This window comes from Leucoraja erinacea, chromosome 8 (genome assembly GCF_028641065.1).
Source record: "Leucoraja erinacea ecotype New England chromosome 8, Leri_hhj_1, whole genome shotgun sequence".
In the NCBI taxonomy this organism is placed as follows: domain Eukaryota; kingdom Metazoa; phylum Chordata; class Chondrichthyes; order Rajiformes; family Rajidae; genus Leucoraja; species Leucoraja erinaceus.
In genome coordinates this window covers 18115376-18139116 of record NC_073384.1, presented here as the reverse complement: position 1 = coordinate 18139116, position 23741 = coordinate 18115376, and the positions used below count along the sequence as shown (strand labels likewise).

Sequence of the window (23741 nt, the reverse complement as noted above, 5' to 3'; positions counted from 1 at the left end):
GAATGACCTACTCCTGCACCTATTTTCTATGTTTCTATGTAACTCAATGGGACAGGCAGCATCACTGGAGGATATGGATAGGTGACAATCTCGGTTTGTACCCTGCTACAGACTGATTGAAGTAGCTGGGAGAAAGCTGGGAAAAATGTGTGGTTGGGTCTTTGACAATAATAGCTGCCTTCTTAAGGAATGCTTCTTATAGATGCTTTCCGTGGTGGGATGGTCAGTACCTGTGGCGGACGAGGCAATGCTCACCACTTTCTGCATCCTTCTCTATTCTTGAACGTTTGAATTACTGAACCATGGCATGATGCAACCAGTCTGTATGCTTTCCACTGTTTACCTGTATGCAGTTACCTACAGAATCTAGTGTGTAGATTACTCCTGGTGTGTTAGTGAGCAACAGAATCTGAGAGGAGTTGGAACATGGAACTGTACAGCACAGGAACAGGCCCAGCGACCCACAACGTCCTCCTCGTACACGATGCCAAGTTCATCTAGTCTCCATCATGGGAATGTGCGGTGAATGAAAAATGGGATCAATGAAAATGGGTTGATGGCCATCGTGGACTCGGTGTGCCATAAGGCACGGTTCCATGCTGCATCTCACTGTGACGCTGAAACAAACTTTTCCATTAACGCATCTAACATTGAGCAAAGAAAGCAATCAAGGTCAGTTTTAGGCAGCATTTAAAAGGAAGTGAGAATGATTTAGGGAACTCCAGAGGTTGCGGCTCATGGGCAGAAGGCACTATCGACAGTGGTGGAGCAACATAAATCAAGGGTTACCGGGGACATCAAAGCGGTTGTGCAGGAGATTACACAAAAGAGGGGTGGGTAGGGGGAATTAATGATGACAATGAAATTCTGCAGTCAGTCGGAAGAAGGGTCCCGACCCGAAACGTCACCTAACCATTTTCTCCAGAGGTGTTGCCTGACCCATTGAGTTACTCTAGCATTTTGTGTTTAGGGTGTGGATGGAGTCCCATTCCAGCAAACTGTTTTTTCCTGGATGGTGTTGAGCCTTCTAACAAGCATCCAGACAAGTGCAGTCGCAAGCACCTCACCAGTCTCCGACTTGTGGAAAACCTTGGCGTCAGGGGGTAGGTCACTCACTACAGGATATATGCAGCCCTTCACTTGCTTTTGTAGCCGCAGTATGAAGATATTCCTGTTGGATTTCTGGCGATAAACTGGGTTGCTCAAACTTTCTTTCGCCTCTGCTCCACCCATACTGCTCACTGTCAGTGGTTCACTTGTTACACTGGTGCAGGCTACCAACAGCCCATTACTGAAAGATAAAGGAAGACTTCACTGCCGTTTATGTAGAAGGCAGCAGCCGGTATATGCACGGCATAGTCCCACAGACAGCAAATTCAAAATGCATCTGCCACAGAGGTGTCAGTTCAAACTTGCGGTGGCATAGTGGTGTGGCAGTAGAATTTCTGCCTTGCAGCACCCGAGACCCGGGTTCAATCCTGATTACGGGTGCTGTCTGTATCGAGTTTGTACGTTCTTCCTGTCACCTGCGTGGGTTGTCCCCAGTATCTCCGGTTTCCATCCACACTCCAATGACGTACAGGTTTGTACGTTAATTGGCTTGGTATAATTGTAAATTGTCCCTAGTGTGTTGTGAAGGATAGTGTTAATGTGCAGGGATCGCTGGTCGGCGTGAACTCGGTGGGCCGAAGGGCCTGTTCCAAGCTGTGTCTCTAAACTAAACTTGCAAATGAGCAATCCTGCCATCACCTTCAAACATGGTCGTCAGATCTCTGACGTGCTGGGAGTGGGATCAGGTAAATGTCTCAATTACGTCACAATGTAAGTTCCCATTCTCTGTCTCTATATTTCCCCATAACTCCAAAGTCTCTCACATGCCCCTATGATTCCTTTGCCACCTCACAATAAGTGGTCATTTACCATGTAGGAAGAAACCCACACAGGCTCCACATAGACAACACCCAAGATCATGGTCAAACCCAGAGCCTTAGAGATATGAGCCAACAGTGCTACCCACTGCACTTCCAGGCCACTGGTGGACAGTAAAGAGCAGCATACGGGACTGAGCACAGACTATGTGCTGGTCTCTGGGGCTGCAATCCACAGCCTGGTTGTGCAGCGGGTAGTACTGTTGGCTCAGAGACAAGGCCACCAGCTGCCAAGCTACCATTGACTGTAGAAGGAAACCGCTGGAGCTGTTGGGACCTTGTCGGGCGGAGAGCTCAAGTTCTCAGGAGTGACTGGGAAGGATAAGAGGAAAATCAGAAAGACCTGAAACAACAACAGTTAATAGAGGGAAAGGGTTCCGACAGGTTTATGACTGTGAAAGTGAAGGACGTATATTCAGACAAATTTCTTTACCGGGAAGGTTGCTGGTCACAAGGGTTGGAATTGGAGGTAGTGGATACAAAGGATACAAGGATACAAAGGATACAAAGGACATTTATTATCACATACACCAATTGGTGTAGTGAAATTTGACTTGCCATGCAGCACACAGATAAAGATAAGACACAACATAAAAGAATTTAACAATAAACATAAAAACATCCCCCCACAATGGTTCCCACTGTGAGGGAAGGCACAAAGTCCAGTCCCCATCCCCTTTTCCACCCATAGTCGGGCCTATTGAGGCCTCTGCAGTCGCCGCTAAGGGGGCCGATGTTACAGGCCGGGTGATGGTGCTCCAGCGTCGGGAGAACCCTCTCAGTGGCTTGGGATGCCTGTAACGGTCGCTTCCTTACTGGAGACCGCAGCTTCCGAAGCCAACAGAGCCAATGAAGCTGGACGGAGCTCCCCCAATGGCGATCTCGGCGAGAGATCCCAGGCTCCCGATGTTAAAGTTCAGCTCCGCCGCCTGCGGCTGGCCGCTCCACAGTCCCACAGCTTCACGATGTTCACCTGCAGTCTCAGCATTCCGGAGCTCCAGCATGGCGACCTGGGAAAGGCATCGCCCGCTCCGCTCCGCGATAGCACTCCAGCACTGCGCCGCCGCCGAAGCCGAGGTTCTGGGCGGTCCCCTCAGGAAATGCCGCTCCAGGCCCGCTGGAGGGCCGCGAGGACGGTGCAGCCCGAAGAAAAGCCGCCTCTCAGACCAGGTAGGGACCCTGAAAAGCAGTTACCTCCTTCCCCCACCCCCCTCCACATAAAAAAAGGCTAGAACTCCGAAAACAAAAACTCAACTAACAAAATTTTTTAAAAAAGAGATGAAAAAAATGGACAGCTGCAGGCTGGGCAGCCATACCCGTACAGGACGGTGCCCCCTTTAATTAGAGAAATGTTCCGATGATAGAGAAAGAGGGCTGCTGGATATCAGAGCAGTTGATCGGCTGAATGGCCTATTTAATTTGTCTCATTAATTGTCTTGCTTTGATTTGTCTCATTAGTGCATTTGCCAAGAAGGGTACACATGCCTCATGTTTCACCGCACTGAAACCTCTCGTGATTTAAGTCCCTGATAGGGAGACGACCGAGCAGATCTTATGGCAAGCTACTAACGAGAGACCCGCTCCCCACATAGGACAGTTGGCATCAAACTGAATCAGTAAAGGCCCTGTCCCACGTACGTGTCCTTGGCACGCAAATTACGCGACCTCGTCGGTGAGGCGCAAGGGCATCGTATGGCCGCGCAGGGCCTGGCCCAATGAGAAGTGCGGAGGGGTATGGAGTGGTATCATGTGGTGCTCCAAAATTTTGTAGCGTACAAAATCTTTGCGCGCCACCGGCCTGTCGCGTAACTGACGGCCAAAGTGGGACAGGCCCAAGACCCTGGCGCGATGCAACGTCTCACCTCCAACAGCAGCAGAAGCAGGCAAACGATCGCTGAGCTCAGCCTGGGGCTCACGGCCGTTGCGGTCCAGATCTGCCCCCACTCCTACTCCCAGAGCAGGGCCACGAAAATTGAAGATAGACACAAAATGCTGGAGTAACTCAGCGGGACCGGCAGCATCTCTGGAGAGAAGGAATTGGTGTCGTTTCGGGTCAAGACCCTTCTTTCAGACTGAAGGTCTCGAACCGAAACATCACCTATTGCTTCTCTCCAGAGATGCTGCCGGTCCCGCTGAGTTGCTCCTGCATTTTGCGTCGATCTTCAAATGACGTCACACGCTCCAGACGGCTATGCGGATGCATGAAGTCGTGCGCGACCTTCGCGGGACCGTCGCACCTCAACGCGACCACGGGGTCGCGTAATTAGCATGCCAAAGACACGCAAGTGGGACAGGGGCTTAAGTCAGCAGAATTTCCTTTAGCTGGGAGACTGCAGAACTCACAGTGCTGAGTTTCTCCCCAGCCAACCCAGCCACACTTCAAAAGCTCATCAAAATGGGCAAAAGTCATGGACCCTCCTAGGTGGGCAGGATGGCGAAGAAGGCTTTTGACACACTGGTCTTCCTCAGCAAGGGTAACATTTTCACACAGAGGGTGGTGTGTAGATGGAATGAGCTGCCATTGTAAGTTGTTCAGGTAGGTACAGCAACAACATTTTAAAATGATTTGTACAGGTGCATGGATGGGGAAAGTGTAGGTCAAACTTGGGCAAATGGAACAAGCGTAGGTGGGTGTTCTGGTCGGCATGGACAAGTTGGGCCGAAGGGCCTGCTCCTGTGTTGTATGACACCATTGCACAGAACAGAGAGGTTGAACATATTGAAAGTAATAGGGGAGGATTGGCAGGCAGGGGGTGAAGAGACAAAGTGGAACAGAAAGCATTGCTTCAATTTTAAGTTCTATCTATTTTCACATAATTTTAGAACTTTAGTTAATAACCATTCCTATTGCTCTGTCTACTAAAAGAGACTATTAAAGGCACAGCAGGTTTACCATTGAACACAAAGCTTCGGTTTCTTTCCCTCTCAGCGGGGGGATAACTTTTCCTGGCTGCTGCTCCCATTGTCTTTTGTGTTGCCCGTCCGTGGGGATTGGGCATAATTCCACGCCCCCCTCAGCAAACTCCAGTTGTCTCGGCCAGCTTGCAGAGGTACAAACCGGCAGCTGAACAGGGGCATTACTTCGAAGGCAGGCGTCAGGCAAGCACGCCACGGGCAAACCCACTCTGTAGCTGAGTCACCAGGGGCTCCACTCATTCACGTCCAAAAGCCGGCGATGACACAACGGTCCCCATTCCGCACAGCTCAGTGGTCAGTCATTCCATGTTGCTAAGCCAGGGTCGACAATTCCTCGTCTGTTGCAAAACATACTTGGCGAATAAAGTATGACTATCACTATGACTATGACAATGAATTGTTTCAGGCGTCGATGTAGGTGACGGCAATGAGGTCACAATGCCTCTCTCCTTGAACTGGGCACAGAAAATGAATCATCATCTGATGATTTATAAAACACAGGGGAAGCTGGATTAGTAGCAGAGCAGTTGTAGATGGACCCCACTCCCACAGAACCCCTGGACATGAGAACAGACAAACAGGGAGCGGGGAAGATCACTCGTCCCCCTCAACCCTGCTGCACCATTCAATAAGATCACCTCAACTTCACATTCCCATCTAACGTGGTAACCTCCCACCCACTCGCCTAGCAAGTAACTGCTAAATCATGCCTTAAAAATATTTAAAGACTCTGTGTTATGTGTGTGCATTATCGAGTGCATATTGTAGAATGTCTGCTCTTGTCTGTTGTGGTGTGTGGTGTAGACTGAGTTGTCAACTGTGCTACAGAGTGTGTGTGTGTGTTGTAATGTGTGTATTGTGTGTCTTGTGATGTATGTATGTGTGTTGTGTTGCAATGTGCATTGTGATGTCTGGTCATGTTGTGTGGAATTATTTGCCACAGCGGGCTGTGGAGGCCAAGTCAATGGATATTTTTTAAGGCAGAGATAGATAGATTTTGATTAGTACGGGTGTCAGGGCTTATGGGGAGAAGGCAGGAGAATGGGTTTGAGTGGGAAAGATAGATCAGCCATGATTGAATGGCAGAGTAGACTTGATGGGCCGAATGGCCTAATTCTGCTACTATCACTTACCTGTGTTGTGATGTGTGTGTTATTCGCATGTTGCGATGCACGTGTTGTGGTGTGTGTGTGTGTGTGTTGTGATATATGTGCACATGTTGTGATGCCTGGTTGTGTTGTGATGTGCTTATCTGCATGTGTGTACACACTCCATCATTCTCCCTGACCTCGCAACTTGAACTAGCCTATACACAATTACACTGATCAATTTAACCACCAGTTCCGAACCTGTTCCCGCTTCATCAGAAAGCAGCTTCTTCCACCAACATCTGTCTTCTTCTGTTTAGTTCATCTGGCAGCTCGTTGCTCATTTCTGCTCCATTCCTCGCAAAAGACACAGGGAGAAACAGAAGGCCATTTGACACTTCACCCTCTGACACTATTCAATGAGATCAGGGATGATCTTCCATCCCAATACCATGTACCTGTTCTCTCATCATACCCCAGACTAATCTAAAGCAAACTGGTTTGGTTTCCCATGCTCTATAATTTTGCTGCCCTGTCTTAATTTTTTTAATCAAAATCTGGCCACCACTGGCGAGGCCAGAATTTATTGCATACCCATTAGAAGGTGGGGCTGAACCACTTTTTCAACTGTTGCAGCCCTTCTGCTGCAGTTGCAACAGTGTTGTTGGGGAGTTCTGGGGTTTTTGACCCAGTGATAATGAAGGAACGGTGATAGATATATTTCCAGGAATGGTGCAATCGCTGGTGTTTGTGGGAATAAGTGGTTAGGATGCGAGAAGGTGCCCATCAAAGCGGGCAGCTGTATCCTTGAAGGGGCTAGAGATGCAAGATCCCAGCGGGATGAAATCTGAAAGGTCAGTATCTTTCCACAGATGCAGCTGAGTATTTCCACCATTTTCTGTTTGTGTTCTGGTTGGTGTTGAGTTTCTTGACAGTTGTTGGCCCTGCACTTATACAAGGAAGTTTTATGCAAGGTCTTCCCTCATTCTCCTGGCTCATGCCTTGTAGATGGTGAAGAGGCCTTGGGGTGCCAGGGAGGTGAGTCACTTCCACAGGATATCCAGCCTCTGACCAACTTTAGTAGCCACAGTATTTCCATGGCTGGTGCAGTTGAGTTTCTGGCCAATGGTGACTCCCAGGATGTTGATATTGGGGCTTTGGTCAGTAATAGTGACGGAACAGTGAGGGTGCAGTGAGTGTTACTTGCTGCATCAGTCAATTACCGAAGCATGGGCTGCTTCATTTGCTGGGGAGCTGGGAATGGAATTTGAACAATGTTCAAATACAAGATCCCAGTTGTAAACATCACCGACAATATGACCCAGTCCATGACACTATGGCTGAGAAAGCACACCAAAGCATTTACTTCCACAGAAGATGAAGAAAATTGAGCAAATTTAGAACATTTTGACATCCATTTCTACAGATACACCTGGAACACATCCTATTGGGGTGCATCACAACTTGGTTTGGCAACAGCTCTGCCCAAAACCACAGAAATTGCAGAGGGTTGTGGATGTAGCCCAGTCCTTCACACAAACCTTCCTCTCCCCTTTGACTCTATCTAACTTTATGCTACCTTGGGCAAGCAGCCACTCAAGCACCACTCACACCTCGTTCATTTTCTCTTCTCTCTTCCATCAGAGATATAATAGTTTGAAAACAAGAAAGAACAATTTGTTCCCCGTTGTAATCGGACTATTGAACTGACTTTTCACATGCTAATGATGTATTCCTGATCTCCAAATCTACCACACTGTGGCCACTATACTATTTTATTTGCTGCACATTATCTGCAGCTATAATACTATATTCTGCACTCTGTTTATTTTCTCTGTTGCACTGCACAATGCACATAAATGATCTGAACTGCCCAGATAGCATGCAAAACAACGTTTTTCAATGTATCGTTGTACGTGTCAATAATAAACCGATACTAATCGTCTATGAACATTCTCATGTCTGCCCTTTTGATAGATGGAAGGTGATTGATGCATCAATAGTGATGGCTGGGCCAAAGACATTGCCCTGAGGGCTGGAATGATTGACATCCAGCAACCACAATTATCTTCTATGTGTAAGAAGAAACTGCAGATTCTTGTTTACACTGAAGGTAGACACAAAATGCTGGAGTAATTCAGCGGGACAGGCAGCATCTCTGGGGTAAAGGAATAGGTGACGTTTCGGATTGGGACCCTTCATCAGACTATCTTCTGTTGTGCGAGGTATGGTTCCAAACACTGAAATGTTTTCCCTCTGATGCCCATTGAATGGAGTTATTTATGCCAGTACTCTTCTGTACGACACTCAGTCAAATGCTGCCTTGAAGTCAAAGGCAGTCGCACCCATATCAGAAAAATGTGAGGTCTATTGGGCAGTCAACGATGATGGGGATGAGGCAGCAAAGCTCAGATCCCAATGTTCCCAATGTTGGGGGAAGTCCAGAACCAGGGGCCATAGTTTAAGAATAAGTGGTAAGACATTTAGAATGGAGATGAGGAAAAACTTTTCCACACAGACAGTTGTGAGTGTATGGAATTCTCTGCCTAAGAGGGCAGTGGAGGCTGGTTCTCTGGATTCTTTCAAGAGAGTTAGATTTTAGGGATAGCGGAGTTAAGGGATATGGTGAAGAGGCAGGAACGGGATACTGATTGTGGATGATCAGCCATGATCGCATTGAATGGCGGTGCTGGCTCGAAGGGCCGAATGGCCTACTCCTACACCTATTGTCTATTGTCTATCAGGTCTGGTTATATTGAATGTGGAACAGGCTCAGTGATTGTATTGCCGTCTCCTATTTTTAATTCCCGCTCCCCTCTTGAGAAGCCGGCTTATGAGCGACTATTGCCCAAATACTCTGGATGACTCGGAATTCCGCAAGGAACCATTTCAAGGGGGCAACTAGAGATGGTATATAATCGCCAACTTCACCAGTGACATTCACATCCAATGAGTAAAAAACAAATTTCTTGGTGCAAAGCAGGAAATCAAGAAAAGAGAGGTCCCTTAAACAAGCTGATTAAAATTAAGAAGAGGTTTTATACTGCACAGGGAAACCACAAGGAACAAAGCCAGATGCTTTAAATACAGCCATGTCAAAAATGACAATATACTTTTACTAGAATGAGATAAGTTTGGAATTTCCTCCTGACAGAGGGGGGCATTAAATCAAGGAGAACCTTGGGATGAGATTAAAGGGGAAGCTGAACATACTCACGAGTAATACAGGTAATTAGGGAGATGAGGGAGGAAGGGAGTGAGGAGGGTTCAAATGCTCTACTTCGAAGGCAACCATTTTGTATAAGTGCCCTGGGAGACTCTGCTGACCAAGAGGATGTGAGATAAGTGGAAGTGGTTGCATCAGCACGCACTTGCTCACAAACAGATCACTTCCTCAACCACCTACATGAGGAAGTGCTGAGCCAAGTTCCCATTCCCCATTCGGGACAATCAAAGACCTCCAACCGATACAGCGGCAACTCTTACTGAAAGTAAGCATGCATGTACATCAGGCAGTGAAGAAAGCTATTGGCATGTTGGCCTTCATAACAAGAGGAGTTGAGTACAGAAGCAAAGAGGTCCTTCTGCAGTTGTACAGGGCCCTAGTGAGACCACATCTGGAGTATTATGTGCAGTTTTAGTCTCCAAATTTGAGGAAGGACATTTTTGCTATTGAGGGAGTGCAGCGTAGGTTCACGAGATTAATTCCCAGGATGGCGGGACTGTCATATGTTGATAGAATGGAGTGACTGGGCTTGTTATCACTGGAATTTAGAAGGATGAGGGCATCTTATTGAAACATATAAGATTTTTAAGGGATTGGACACGTTAGAGGTAGGAAACATGTTCCCAATGTTGGGGGAGTCCAGAACCAGGGGCCACAGTTTAAGAATAAGGGGTAGGCCATTTGGAACAGAGATGAGGAAAAACGTTTTCACCCAGAGAGTTGTGAATCTGTGGAATTCTCTGCCTCAGAAGGCAGTGGATGCCAATTCTCTGGATGTTTTCAAGAGAGAGTCAGATAGAGCTCTTAAAGATAGCGGAGTCAAGGGATATGGAGAGAAGGCAGGAACGGGATACTGATTGTTGATGATCAGCCATGATCACAGTGAATGGCGGTGCTGGCTCAAAGGGCCGAATGGCCTACTCCTACACCTATTGTCTATTGTCTAAAGCCAACTAAATCCAACCTAAACTCCAGAGAAGCCAAACTCCTGACCAAGAAAACATTCCTCAGACTGTGAAGCTAGATCCCAGCCTGAAAATGCGCCTGTTCATTCCCTCCACAGATGCTGGTGGAACCGCTGAGCTGCTCCAGCACTCTGTACTTTGCTCAAGATTCCAGCATCTGCAGTTCCTTGAGTCCCTGGACCAAGAATTCGTCCTCTGACGTCCCATTCTCTCTGAAGCTGGAATTCCCCGCAGGATGGAGGGGAAGTTCACTTTAAGCGCATGCCCCAATGTCCTGGTCTCTTGTACGCTTTGACAGCAGGTATGTTACAAAACTTACTTTCAGCGGTGCTGCAGTTCTGCCACTGGCCGTGTGTGCGACTTTCGCGCCTTTGGGGGGGGGGGGGGGGGGGGGGGGGGGGGGGGGTTAAAATTCCGTTTTTCTCCTGCCTGTCCGAGATATATTTTCTCGGGCTGCTAGCTAATGCTGAAGAATTGTTCCGAATGCTGTTCTGTGAATTTTTTTTTAAACCACGGGACAATTTCAGCATTGGAGTAAATTAAAAATCCACTTCAAATCCTGTCAACGCCGACAACGGGACGGATCTCACGTACGGGACAGCTAAAGGTAAGCCGTTTATTTTACATATAAACGTGCTTCTTAGCATTACCTTAATCCAAATTTTACATTGCGAAAAGGTGATTTAGGCCCCATACGAACCGGCAGTGTTTTTCCTGCCGATCTGGGGCTTAAATTCGCCGCAAACCGCAACATTACAATCGATCGCGTTCCACAAAATCCCACTCGCAAGATGATTTAAATGGCCATTAATTTATGGGAATTAAACACTAAATTCCTTCCATTTGGCCTATAAATTAATGACAATGAGATTTAAAAATCATGTTATATTGTGAATTCTTGTGTGAATGTTATTTGGACACTTAGACTATTTACAAATGTTAAACTTTTCTTAAGAAATGGATAGAGGTTTAGATCTAGTAATTGAATTTTGTAATTAGCTACAATTAGGTAACTAACTAATTATATGCTTTAATTTCATGTCATCCAAGTAAGATTGTTTCATATTTGTTTCAGAATGCTTCAATCTATAATAACTGAAACTTTATTTCAGTTCTCATAATTTTTAAGAAAGTTATGGGCTTTTGACTGTCCTCGATCACAGCTTTTGTGTTAAGTCAATGGAAAAGCAATAGGGAACAACATGCTAATTTCCGAGTATGAAAATGGCCATAACATTTTTAATACTGAAGATATGAAAGTGAATTAGGTGTCAAATTAAACTTCTTTTTGTGCTTTATCTGATGGGATAAATTGCAGACTTGATTTTAAAAATCTCAAAATTTAGTAATATTGCTATTGACAGGATCCCGTTAAACTGGAAAGTGTGCAACAAATGATTTATGAGGGCGTTACCAGGTCTGCAGGGTTTGTGCAAGGAGAGATTGTGTAGGTTATTTTGTTTCCCCTGGAGCAATGATGGCTGAGGGGTGACCTTACAGAGGTTTATAAAATGAGGGTGAATGGTCACAAGTCATTTCCCCAAGGTTTGCCAGAGTCTAAAACAAGAGGACATATGTTTAAAGATGACAGGAGATTCAATAGACTCCTGAGGGGCCTTGACATTTGTCAGGAGCGGCCACATACACTGCTTTTATTCTGTTATTCTGTTAATATCAGCTGTATTCTTTGACTCATTCCCTGCAGGGGTGTTCATGCAGTAACTCACCTTGATCAGGAACCTCCTTCAGAACACCTTTCCTGATCAGCTCTTCACGACTCTGTCTGGTTGACATTTTCCTCTCCAGCACTGGAAAAATGGATGAAAATGAGACGGTTATTTAGAGGCCGCACAGATTACACCAAAAGATCTCACCCAACAGTCTCTATGAAGTCGAAGCAAGCTCAGTGACACTATGATCACGGCAGGCTGATCCCAGAAGATTGCAGGACACAAACCAAGTACAGCAAAATGGTCATGAGCTCAGAGCAGTTTTCACCTTAGTGCCAAGAGTGAAGGAAGCAAGTACTAATGAAAGGAGGCAGTGAGGGACTGCAGCCTGGTCAACTAATCCCTGTGTAAAATGAGTCACACAGAAACCCACTCAATTGAACACTGTTCATGCATGTGATCCTACTATGTCGGCCTTGATAGTTTAGTTACATCTATATTACTAAAACTCTGTTCTTGACGGGTTTTGGCGATCTGTGCTGCGATTTCCGAGAGAACGCCGCCACCTACGGCCGTCATTTTTGGCCGCCTCGCTCAGAGCCCCCCTCCGCCATATGTGTGCCGAGGATTTTTCCCGTCGATGAAATATGACAGAGATATTAATGTTTTTACTAAATTCCCCATTCTCTCTGCTGCCCCCGCTGGAGGCAGGGGAAGGGACTATAAAACCAGGAAGTGGTGTGCCTCAATTAGTCTCAGCAAGCTGGAGCTCTGTCAATTAGTCTCTGTCACTGAGCTCTGAATGACACTGAACAATGTCTACAGCACTGTGAGTACCTTAATATGGTATGAAAATGACTCTCTCTCTCTCTCTCTCCCTCTCTCTCCATCCCTATCCCTCACTTTTTCTCTCTCTCCCCCCCCTCCTCTCTCCCCTCTCTCCCCCCACCTCTCTCCCCCTCTCCTCTCCCCCCTCTCCTCTCTCTACCCCCTCTCGTCTCTCTCCCCTCCATCCCCTCTCCCACCCTTCCTCCCTCCCCTAAAACCCCTCCCCTCCACACCCCTACACTTTTCCCCCTCCCTCCCCCTCCCTGCTCCCCACCTCTCCCCCTCACCCCCCTCTCAGCACCCCCTCTCTCTCCCCCTCACTCTCTCTCTCCTCCCCCCCCCCCCCCCCCACCTTGGTTATGGGGTAAAAGGAGCAAATTAATAATATTAATATAATATCAAGGGCGGTAATTAGCGTGAGTGCGGGGGGGTGGCGGGGGATAGTTAGTGTGTGTGACGCTGCATGCCGCCTCCCCCCACCCACAACCGCACGTTGGGGGAACAGACCCAATGGGTCTGCACTTGGTCTAGTAGAAACATAGAAAATAGGTGCAGGAGGAGGCCATTCGGCCCTTCGAGCCAGCATCGCCATTCATTGTGATCATGGCTGATCGTCCCCTATCAATAACCCGTGCCTGCCTTCTCCCCATATCCCTTGACTCCACTAGCCCCTAAAGCTCTATCTAACTCTCTCTTAAATCCATCCAGTGACTTGGCCTCCACTGCCCTCTGTGGCAGGGAATTCCATAAATTCACAACTCTCTGGGTGAAAAAGATTTTTCTCACCTCAGTCTTAAATGGCCTCTCCATTATTCTAAGACTGTGGCCCCTGGTTCTGGACTCACCCAACATTGGGAACATTTTTCCTGCATCTAGCTTGTCCAGTCCTTTTATAATTTTATATGTTTTTCTATAAGATTCCCCCTCATCCTTCTAAACTCCAGTGAATACAAGCCTAGTCTTTTCAATCTTTCCTCACAGAGATAGAGCACAGAAACAGGCCCTTCGGCCCACTGAGTCCCCATCGATCAGTGATCCCAGCACACTAACACAATCCTACACACACTAGGGACAACTTACACATACACCTAGCCAATTAACCTACAAACCTGTACGTCTTTGTAGTGTGGGAGGAAACTGAAGATCTTGAAGAAAGCCCATGCAGTCACGGGGAGAACGTACAAACTCCGTACAGACAACACCCGTAGTCGGGATTGAACTCGGGTCTCTGGCATTGCAAGCACTGTAAGGCAGCAACTCTACCGCTGTGCTACCGTGGCCGCCATGGTGAACCTACATCTTAGACCACCTGGTGGCCTTGGTCTATGAACTTTCGGACAAAGTGAGAGTCAATGATGTTCTCAGCCCTGGGCTTCTGGCAGGACAGGGGAGGTGGCTTCACTGGTACAGATGTCAGCTGAGAAAGTGAACCAACCACACACACTATGAGCATAAGAAGTAGGAGCGAGAGGAAGCCTGATTGTTTTTAATTGATTGTGTCATGGAACATTAATGACCCTGATTCTGTTATCGGTTCTAATCATTGCTGAATCCCAGATGATTATATATTCTGGGATAGAGAGTGTGAGCTTTTGTGTAACCCGGGATATAGGATGAGATCATAATTTTCCTCCAGCTACACTAATATTGTTGGTACCAATCCAATGCAAAAGTTAAAAGAGCAGCAATTCAAGGCAGGCTGTTCAGCCTTTGAGCACGCTCTGGCTATCTGATCCTACTGTGGGTATAGTTACTGTTTGGTTAAGTACGTGGATAGGAAAGGATCAGAGGGATTTGGGCGAAATGCTGCTAAATGCAACTAGCTCGTAAGATGTGTTGGGCTGAAAGGCCTGTTTCTGTACTGTTCTGTACTGCGCCCTTGCTGTTCTCCCTAAATAAATAACTGTGCTTTGCTTTAGTGAAATTGATTGGAGTAAAGCACAACCCAACTTTCCATTAAACAGAAGCAGAAAGCGTGGCTTATTTTTACCCAGACATGACCCTGCAGCCTGTAATCCTGTTTGAAGCCAAAAACTCAATGCCCCTTCTTTGTGAAGGAGTTAATTAATGCCACATTAATTGACTGCTGCACTTTCAATAAGACTGTATTCTGTGGCTCTGTGTGGAAAAGCCTCTTCTAATCTGCTTAACATCTGCTATTTTTTTGTTGAAATTTTCCAGGTTCAGAGTCAAATTAAATTATGTGCTTTTAACCATGTTATCTGCACATTTCAACATTCCAACGAATGAAGCCCCATTTAGGCAATTAATCAACAGGGTGACCAAAACAGAAGCAGGTCCAGACATCTAGAGTGAATCTACAAAAGGAATATTCTGCCAGATAATTGGAATTGAAAAGCAAAGAAGCTGCACTAAACATTTAAATGTTATTCTCAGACTCTGGGATTTGAGATGTAAATTTTATTTTTGCACAGTGTTGGGTTGCTGTTTAGAACTCGCTACCAGAGGAGATGGTGGAATCAGATAGAATCACTGCGTTAATTAGACATTTCGACAGGCACTAAATTGAGAAGGTACATAAAGATGGTTCAATGGTTTAGTTTAGAACCAGCCCCTTCGGCCCACCGAGTCCACTGCACACACTAAAGACAATTTACAATTTTACAAGCCAATTAGCATAGAATCCTGTTCATCTTTGGAGTGCGGTATGAAACCGGAGCTCCCGGAGAAAACCCATGCAGTTCATGGGGGGAACATGTAGGCAGCACCCCTAGTCAGGATCAAACCCGGATCTTTGGTGCTGTAAGGCAACAATTCTACCGCTGTGCCACTGTGCCGATCTTTAAAGTCATGCACGCACAGCACAATGAAATTCTTTTACATAGCCAACAAACCCACTGTGGCGCAGTGGTAGAGTTGCTGCCTTACAGCACTTGCAGCGCCGAAGACCACGGTTTGATCCCGACTATGGCTGATGACTACGGAGTTTGCAGGTTCTCCCCGTGATCGCGTGGGTTTTCTCCGAGATCTTCAGGTTCCTCCCTTGGACATGTACATCCAAAGACGTACAGTTTTGTAGGCTTGGTGTATGTGTAAATTGCCACAAGCATGGGTTGGATAGTGTTAATGTGCGGGGAACCTTGGTTGGTGCGTACTCGGTAGGCCGAAAGGCCTGCTTCCGCGCTGTATCTCTAAACTAAACTTAACAAAAATAAAATGCACAGTCGCTGTATTTTGGCGCTGTTTACAAAGAAAATGTCCAAAGTCCAGTCCACATACAGTTATCACCACTGGAACACCCCCAATCCAGGGAAGCCTAGGTCAGCCCCAGGCTACTGCAGGTCCATAATCAGGATATGATTCTAATCCGCGCAAAAATGTTGGCATAGATGTGGTGGCAGAAAGGGCCCATTTCTACGGCCTACGACCCTCATCTTGTGTCGTTGGCGAACAAAGATTTTATTGCCTGTACCCAAGTTGTCCCTGACTGGACTTGTTTGCTGGGCTTGCTTACTTGTTAATAATCTTTCCAGCATTCTTAAGAGTTGCCCACATTACTGTCGGGTATTCCGTCCTTAAAGAATCTATCCCTATCTCCTGAAGTTGTCCCTCATACTGAGGGAACTCACTTAAGATTCATGGAGTATTACAGCACAGAAACAAGCCTTTCTGCCCAACTCATCCATGCTGTCCAAGATGCCCTTCAAAGCTAGTCCTATTTGCCCAACTTTGGGCCACATCTCTCTAAATCTTTTCTCTCCGTGTACCTGTCCGAATGAATGTCTTTTAAACATTCCTATTCTACCTGCCTCAACCACTTCATCAGGCATCCCATTCCAGATACCCACCATCCTCAGTCAAAAAGCTACCTACTCTCCCCAGGTTCCCATCGAACCTTTCCCCTCTCATCTTAAACCTACGCCCTCTAGTTCTTGATTCTTTAACCATGAGAAAAAGGCTGTGTGCATTCACCCTATCTTTGACCCTCTTCATTTTATACACTCGATAAGGTAAGCACAGTCTCATACATAGAAACATAGAAAATATGTGCAGGAGTAGGCCACTTGGCCTTTCGAGCCAGCAAGGCCATTCATTGTGATCATGGCTGATTATCCACAATCAGTAACCCATGCCTGCCTTCTCCCTATACCCCTTGATTCTCAAAAACATTGCCCCAAAAGCTAGCCCCAAAAGCTCTATCTAACTCTCTTTTAAATTCATCCAGTGAATTGGCGTCCACTGCCTTATCCAAGGAATAAAGTCCCAGTCTGCCCAACCTTTCAGAGTCATAAATAACTCACCCAAGTCCTGGCAATGACTTCATAAATCTTTCCTGCATTCATTCCAGCTTGTTGGGGGAGTCCAGAACAAGGGGCCACAGTTTAAGAATATGGGGTAAGCCATTTAGAACGGAGATGAGGAAACATTTTTTCTCATAGAGAGTTGTGAGTCTGTGGAATTCTCTGCCTCAGGCCGGTTCTCTGGATACTTTCAAGAGAGAGCTAGATAGGGCTCTTAAAGGTAGCGGAGTCAGGGGATATAGAGAGAAGGCAGGAACGGGATACTGATTGGGGATGATCAGCCAAGATCACATTGAATGGCGGTGCTGGCTCGAAGGGCCGAATGGCCTACGCCTACACCTATTGTGTATTGTCTTTCCTATAGCAGGATGACCAAAACTAAACATAAAACTCACAGCCTCCCAAAGATCTTGTAATCAATGCCCTGACTGATAAAGGCCAATGTGTCAAAAGCCTTCTCCACCATCCTATCTACCAAAGCCATCACTTTCTGGGAGGGATCTACATGCACTCCTAGGTTTGTCTGCTCGACTCCACTCCCCAGGGTCCTACCAATCACTGTGAAAGTCTATTCTGCTTTGACTTTGCAAAATGTAACACCTCGTACTTATTTGCATTGAATGCTATTTGCCGTTCTTTGATCCACTTACCTAGCTACTCAAAATCCCTCTGCAATGCTTGATAAACCTCTTCACTGTCTATGATACCATCATTTGACTGCCATTTGTAAACCTACTCACCATGCCTTGTACCTTCTGATCCAAATTATTTGTATAAATGACGATCAATTGGCACAACATTGATTCATGTGGCACACCACTAGTCAGGCATTACAGCCTGAAAAACAACCTTCTACCATCACCATCTGCTTCCAACCATCAAGCCAGTTATGTATCCAACTTTTAAAAAGGCACAAAGTGCTGGAGTAACTCAATGGGTCAGGCAACATCTTGGGAGGACATGAATCGGTGATGCTTCTGGTCAGGACTCTTCTTCAGCGTAATTGTAGGGAGGAAAGCTGGAAGAGAGATGTGGCAGGACTAAATCAAGTGATAGGTGGATACAGGCTTTGGATTGGCAGATTGCCCGCTACCCCACCCATCACTTTCACCCTAAATCCGTTCCTCTGATATCACATTTCATGCCTCTTTTCTCCTTCTCACAGCCTTTTGTCTTTTCATCTCTGGCTTTTGTCCAACCATCTACCAATCAAACCCCCGTCACCTCTATCCCACCTATCACTTGCCAGACCTGTCCTGCCCAATCTCTCTTCCAGCTTTTCCCCTCTACTACAATCAGTCTGAAGAAGGTTCCCGACCCAAAACGTTGCCTATGTATGTCATCCAGAGATGCTGCTTAGCTTGCTGTGTTACTCCAGCACTTTGTGTCTTTTTTTGTGAATCTGCATCTGCAGTTCCCTTGCCTTTGTATCCAATTAGCTGGCTCTCCCTAGATGCCATGCAATCTAACATTCCAAACAAACCTATCTTGTAAAATGCCTTGCTTAAGTCCATAGAGATTTCACTGGCATTCTATGGTGACTGATAAGGCCAATGTGGGAACTGCAGACAACTGCAGATGGGGCTAGAGCTAGCTGACTGATCGGCGGGTGTTGAGAGATGGTGTGCTCTGTCTGAATAGACTCGAGGTTGTCAATTCCATCCCATTTTGCTCTTTCTCATTGGCGTCCACTATCCCCCACCAGGAAGGCTTCAAGGCCCTCAGGTTCTTCCTTGAACAGAAACCAAATCAGTTTCCCTCTACTAACACTCTCCTCCATGGAACTTGTTCACACTCTCAACAACTTGTCTTTTGACTCCTCGTACTTTCTTCTGGTTAAAGGTATCTCCATGGGAGCACTCATATGGGCCCCATCTATGCCTGCCTTTTTGTTGGTTATGTCGAACTATCCTTATTCCAAATGTACTCTGGCACCATCCCCCAAATCTTTCTCCACTACGTAGGTTCTGCCTCCTGCACTCGTGCAAACTCATTGATTTTATCAACTTTACCACTAACAGCAGGCCTTGAAGAAAGCGAATGGCATGTTGGCCTTCATAACAAGGGGAGTTGAGTATAGGAGCAAAGAGGTCCTTCTGAGGTTGACCAGGGCCCTAGTGAGATCACACCTGGAGTATTGTGTGCAGTTTTTGTCCCCTAATTTGAGGAAGGACATTCTTGCTATTGAGAGAGTGCAGCGTAGGTTTACAAGGTTAATTCCCGGGATGGCGGGACTGTCATATGCTGAGAGAATGGAGCGGCTGGGCTTGTATACTCTGGAATTTAAAAGGATCAGAGGAGATCTTATTGAAATATATAAGATTATTAAGGGTTTGGACACGCTAGAGGCACGAAACATGTTCCCGATGTTGGGGGAGTCCAGAACCTGGGGCCACTGTCTAAGAATAAGGGTTAGGCCATTTAGAACGGAGATGAGGGAATACTTTTTCACACAGAGTTATGAGTCTGTGGAATTCTCTGCCTCAGAGGACGGTGGAGGCCGGTTCTCTGGATGCTTTCAAGAGAGAGCTAGATAGGGCTCTTAAAGATAACGTAGTCAGGGGATATGGGGAGAAGGCAGGAACAGGGTATTGATTGGGGATGATCAGCCATGATCACATTGAATGGCGGTGCTGGCTCGAAGGGCCGAATGGCCTAATCCTACACCTATTGTCTATTGTCTATATAACCCACCTGACTCTCAAATTCACCTGGACCATCTTTGACACCTCTCTTCCCTTTCTTGATCTCTCCGTTCTCATCACAGGCGACAGACTATCAACTGACGTCTACGACAAACTTCCTGACTCTTTCAGTTCCTCCCACCCTTCCTCTTGTAAAGACACTAGCCCTTAATTCTCAACTGCTCCGTTTTTGCCGCATCTGGCCCCAAGATGAGGCTTTCCATTCCAGGACATCCAAGATGTCCTCTTTCTTTAGTAAACAGGGTTTCCCCCCTGCTGCCATAGATTGTGCGGCACGGTGGCACAACGGTTGCTGCCTTACAGCGAATGCAGCGCCGGAGACATGGATTAGATCCTCACTATGGGTGCTTCTCAGCACGGAGTTTATATCTGTTCCCCATGACCTGCGTGGGTTTTCTCCGAGATCTTCGGGTTTCTTCCGCACTACGAAGACGTACAGGTTTGTAGGTTAAATTGGATTAATGTATGGGTAATTCGTCCCATGTTAGGATAGTGTTATTGTGCGGGTATTGCTGGTCAGCATGGACCCAGTGGAAACTAAACTAAACTAAGATGGATCCCTCAACTGTGTATCCTCTGTGTCCCGTAGTTTTGCTCTTGCTAACCCTCCTACCAAGTAGAACTAGGATACTGACCATTCTGTCCTGGGCCTCCTCCATTGCACGAGTGAGGCCACATGGAACCTGTAGGAACAGCACCTCATATTCCACTTGCATGACTTACAACCTAATGGTATGAACGTTGAATTACAATTTTATGTAACTGCAACCTGCAACCTGCCCCCCCCCCCCCCCCCCCCCCCCCCCCCCCCCCCCCCCCCCCCCCCCCCCCCCCCCCCCCCCACCCCCCCCCCCCCCCCCCCCCCCCCCCCCCCCCCCCACCCCCCCACCACCCCCCCCACCCCCCCCCCCCCCCCCCCCCCCCCATTCCCTGTGCTCCACCTGGATGCACCCATCTCTCCCCTTCTCCCTACCCGCCCACCAAAATTCCTTTCCCTGGCTTCACAATGTTCACCTCTTCTAATCTTCTGCCACACCTATTGTTTTTTCATCTCTTGCCTTTGTCCAATCATCTGTCTTTCAACAACACCGTTCATCACTATCCATCTATCATCATACTGAAGAAGGGTCCTGCCCAAAACATCACCAACCCTTGTTCTCCAGAGGGACTGTCTGACCGGCTGAGTTACTCCAGCACTGTGTGTCCACCTATCACTTGCCAGGATTTGTCCTGCTCCTCCTCTCTTCCAGCTTTCTCTACCCCCCACGCACTCAGTTTGAAGAACTGTCGGTGGGCTAAGAACATAACTATTGTCAGTGAAGGCTCGTGTTAAAAAAAGGTTGTGTCATTGCCCCAAATGCTTTTCAATCTTTCACAGTGAAATTGTGCAGCTCGCCTCCAACAGACTTCCCATAGAATTGGAGTACAGAATCTGTGAACCATGACAACTACACTCCACGATCACCAACCTCAATGGTTAGACTGCAATATGCTGGAGCCCTTGTATTTCTGTATGCTCGGACGCAGAGATCCAAGACTCATCAAAAGACATTATCGACTTGTTCAAGGAAACACCTTGAGATCCTTTAATCCCAGCCCTCTGCATCACTCTGTCCTCTGACAGCAAAGGTTCATGGTGTCATCCTGGAAACTCAGACCATTTTCCCTATCTATGGGGCCACATCTTGGGAAGGCTGACACTGAAGATGAAATTCACCATTGACTCCTACATAGCCGTTGGTCAATTGAAGAAAAAGATGTTCTCAGACCTGAAACAAAACTGATGGCCTACTGGGCAGCAGTAATCCCTGTTCTCCTGTTGATTCAGAGACCTGGAAACTCTACATCGGGCAGATAAATGCAATGGCAAAATGGCACCTCTGCTGTATCCACAAAGTCTCCCAAGTTCACTGGAAGTACAATCCAACCAATATCAGTGTCCTGTCCCCAGCCACCATCCATTCCCAATGTCTCTCAGGAACCAAGTATTGCTGGTGGAGGTGATATGAGCGTAAGCGAGAGGCGAGCGGGTGGAGAGCACCTGACTGAAGCAATGTGTTGTGCAACTTACGTGCAGAGGTTTCCTGGAACTTCTCGCTGGCTTTCTTCCTCCTCCATTTCCATGGTTTAAAGATATTGGTGATGGAAGCCAACTTGCTTCTCCGTTTCAGCGGCACGGACCCTGGCACCGGGGCAGTGCCATCCGGGTTGGGGGCGGTGGGACTTTCCACACTGTCACCTGTGGCCAGAGAAAAACGCTGGTGTGAGTCAGGCCTGCAGTTTGGGGCTGGGGAGGGTGTGTGGTGGGGAATGGAGGGTGGAGAGAAAACGAGAAGGGTTGTGGGAGAGAAAAGAGAGGGGGTGGAAAGGAAAGAGAGACGAGGGGGATAGCAAGGAAGAGGAACAAGGAAAGCTACTGCACGTAGCTTGTGCTGACTACCATGCACCTGACAGCCCACACTCTGCCTCACGTGCCCGCTGAAACTCTCAAACCCTGGATATATGGAATATTGAATAGTACAGCACAGGAACTGGCCCCTCGGCCCGTGATGTTCATGAAGGCACCAATGCCAATGTAAACGAACTCCCTCTGCTTGCACGTAATCTGTATCCCTCCATTCTCTGTGTATCCAATGTCAAAGCAACCTAAATACCACTATTGGTGGCATTGGTGGCTTCTACCAGCAGCGCATTCCAGGCATGCACCACTCTGTATTAAAAAACCTGCCACACAGCATCCCCTTTAAAATTTCCCCCTCTAATCTTAAACCTATGCACCCGAGTACTTAACATTTCCACCACGGGGCGAAAGGTTTTAATAGGTCTACCCTACCTACGCCTCTCATCATTTTGTATACTTCTGTTCTATATTTGATTCCTCACATAAGCTTACACATTCTTCCTGTAATGGGGTGCCCAGAAATGCACTAAAACACCAAATGTGGCAAAGCCGATGTTTTGGGTCATATCCTCCTTCAGATGCATTAGTTGCACCATTCACGCTCCTTCTGATGGTAGCTCACCTCCAGTATCACGGAGGCAATGAGGGAGCCGCAACATTGTCCCTTCCTGCAATAACCTTCCACACCTTGCTTATTAACGATCTACCGAGCTTAAAAATGCTCAATGGTGCTGCTTTATCTGGCCCACACAGGAGTTCTAATGACTCACCACCCTTCCGAGACAAAAAATGTTACCTCATCTTTGTCTTAAGTGGGTGATCTCTTATATTTGGACAGTACAGTAGCACAGCTGTTAGAGCTGCTGCCTCGCAGCAACAATGACCTGGGTTTAATCTGTAGGGGGTTTGCGCGTTCTCTCTTTGGCTACAAGAGTTACTTCCCATTTTCTCCTGTTGTAAATTGCCTTTGGTGTGCAGGTGGGTGGTAGAACCTGAGAGGGGATTTGGCAGCTTGGAGTTAATGAGAATTAGTGGAGAATAAAAACTGGTATTCATGTAAATGGATGTGTGATAGCACATATTCGATGGGCTGATGGGGCTGTACTTCATTAACTTTGTCAGCGACCTTTTTGTGGCAAAAATTGCATACCTTGGGTATGCAAGCAAAGAATTTCACTGTGACTTGTCACAATAAAGTATTCAATTCAGTTCCGTTTGTTCCGCAGCTCATTCCCCTGCACACTTGTCCAGTTGGCAGCATTACTTTGCAGACATCTTCTTACTGGAAGGCCAATGAGTTTCAGGAACACCAAAGGAAGTCTTTTATTGTTGATAATCTTCAACAGCACTTGGTGTTTGCCTCCATATATATCCCTAAGAACAGCTCGTAGGTCAGAGACATCTCAGGCATTCCCTCTTCTCCCCTCTCCCGTCAGGCTGATGAAATAAAACCTGACAGCTTGTATCACCGGATTCAACGACATCTTCTTCCACGCTGTTAGCAGACTCTTGAATAGGCTCTTGAATAAGCTAAGGACAAATTCCCGATCCACCATCTACCTCACTGCGGTCCTCACACTCTTTCTTTTACCCGCACTTTCTTTATAACTGTAACACTATAATCTGCATGGTTTGATTGTATTCACATCTGGATATTTTGCCTGGATAAGTTTTTTACTACATATCGGTCGGTACACACGACAATAATAAACCAATTCAAATCAATCTTGTTATACAGCAGCACAGAGTGAA

The 23741-nt window shown here is 46.9% G+C and overlaps 1 protein-coding gene across 1 annotated transcript in view; it reads right to left on the bottom strand.

Annotated features, from left to right (window-relative positions):
- phactr2 (phosphatase and actin regulator 2) overlaps window positions 1-23741 on the bottom strand; it is a 119719-nt gene that overhangs the window by 42832 nt on the left and 53146 nt on the right. The window contains exons 2-3 of the mRNA XM_055639111.1: window positions 21660-21827; window positions 11851-11931 (exon numbers count right to left, since the gene is read on the bottom strand). Coding sequence (XP_055495086.1) covers window positions 11851-11931; window positions 21660-21827 — 249 coding nt within the window. The remainder of the gene's footprint in view (window positions 1-11850; window positions 11932-21659; window positions 21828-23741) is intronic.